Source organism: Sinocyclocheilus grahami, unplaced genomic scaffold (assembly GCF_001515645.1).
Source record: "Sinocyclocheilus grahami isolate Dianchi unplaced genomic scaffold, SAMN03320097.WGS_v1.1 scaffold244.1, whole genome shotgun sequence".
In the NCBI taxonomy this organism is placed as follows: Eukaryota; Metazoa; Chordata; class Actinopteri; order Cypriniformes; family Cyprinidae; genus Sinocyclocheilus; species Sinocyclocheilus grahami.
The window spans coordinates 76224-78057 of NW_015505423.1; the positions used below are offsets into that span (position 1 = coordinate 76224).

General features: G+C 36.4%; 1 protein-coding gene across 2 annotated transcripts in view; it reads left to right on the top strand.

Annotated features, from left to right (window-relative positions):
• The window catches only part of LOC107598101 (protein stum homolog), a 31923-nt gene extending 30395 nt beyond the window's left edge, over positions 1–1528 (top strand). For both annotated transcript variants that reach the window (XM_016289367.1, XM_016289368.1), the window contains one exon: positions 1037–1528. In XM_016289367.1, coding sequence (XP_016144853.1) covers positions 1037–1071 — 35 coding nt within the window. In that variant the 3' untranslated portion in view covers positions 1072–1528. The remainder of the gene's footprint in view (positions 1–1036) is intronic.
• The last annotated feature ends 306 nt before the right edge of the window (positions 1529–1834 follow it).

Consider the following 1834-nt stretch of genomic DNA (forward strand, 5'->3'; position numbering starts at 1 on the left):
AATAATGTTTATAAACCATATATAATTAATAAAGCTGCTTAATTAAAAAAAAAACAGCACCATGCATGTATGTATAGTTTAATACAAAGGACTGAAAACCAGTCACAAAGAGTAGGCCACTTTCTTCATTTAAAAACATGAGATAAAGTAGGATGGAGAAAAACCGCCATAACGTCTTTAGACATGTTTTTTAAAAGTTGAACTTGCATTAAGTTGAACTTTGCATTAAAATGGCTTTCTAAACATGCCGCTCTCAGCGAGACGCGAGTGCAACGCTGATAGATATCCCTCTAGAAAATGTGATAAATATGCATTCTGTGTGAACGGCTTGGTTTCAGTTTCGCTGTAAACAACATCATCTCCACACTGATGCTCTCGTTTTCCGCAATATATGAATGAACAACGTAGCAGCGCCGCATCTAGTGGGTTCAACTGGATAGGCTAACAAAAGCATTCAAATGCAATCAATGACACACACATCGTCATCGCATCTCGTCCGCCACTGATAAGGCTGCCTGACGGCTGACGCAGATCTTAAATTCCAATGCAATGTTTTTGCATTCGAATGTGGATTTTTCTATTTTTTTATTCGACGAATATTCAAAATTCGAAAAAAAAATTGACAGCCCTAGTAAAGACATTTAAAATGTTTCAAAAGATTCATATATCAAATAAATGATGGTTTGCACAAAAATATTTAGGTGCGCAACTGTTTTCAGCATTGAATAATAAATGTTTGAGCACCAAATCATATTAGAATGATTTCTGAAGGATTATGTGGCACTGAACACTGGAGTAATGATGCTGAAAATTCAGCTTTGCCATCATAGGAATAAGTTACATTTTTAAATATATTAAAATAGAAAACATAGAAATTGTAATACTATTTCACTATAATACTGTTTTTAATGTATTTTTATGCAGCCTTGTTAAGCATAAGAGACTTTCAAAAACAAACAAAAAATATTGCAGGCCCCAGTAGTGTATATATACAGAACTAGCTGTCTTGTGAACTCTGATGCCCTTGTTCTTTCAGGCTACAGGGAGCAGGCCGCCCCTCAGCAGCTCTGATTGCTGTCCTCCAAACCTAATCTCGAATGTGCACCTTTCTCCTGTGCTGTCCGGCCAACACGAATGGGAGCTTTGAGACGACCCACACATGGCCTGGGAGATCCAAGGGTTGATCACTTGCAGATTCTCACCCCAACTCCTGCTACTTCCTGTCAGGTACTGCATTCAGGGCACCTGACTGTTGAGGGACAGCAGAAGAGCATGAACATCTGTGAATATCTCTAAAAAAATGTGCCGAACACGTCCTATACCTGTCAGGGAAAACCGATCTTAATCGTACACTTTAGTCTTAATGTATGTATTAAATTGACCAATATACACTACGGACATTTGCAGTTTGTAAAATAAGTATTTGTTAAAAAGCTTTGAGGTGTCTAATGAAGTAGCTGAAAGAATCTTAAAGGAACCGTTCACCCAAAAATGAAAATCTGTCATTATTTACTCGCCCTCATGTCTGTTCATATAAAATATAAATGAAATCGTTTTTGGGTGAACTATCCTTTTAATATTTTGCTTCCCACAGAACACTATGAATGCATATTACACTGAATATTTATATGTCATGTGCATTACAGTGTCTCCAGTATTTCTTTATAGTGTGCTGTGTTTTTATTACTCAAATTAAGCCTTATAAAGCAGAAAGTGTGTATTTATGTGGTTTTATAAAACATACATTGTATTCTGCACGAATACATCATCTGTTACTGTTAATCTATTAGTCTTAAATACCCGGAGACCATCAGCCAAAAGCATAACCTTTTTG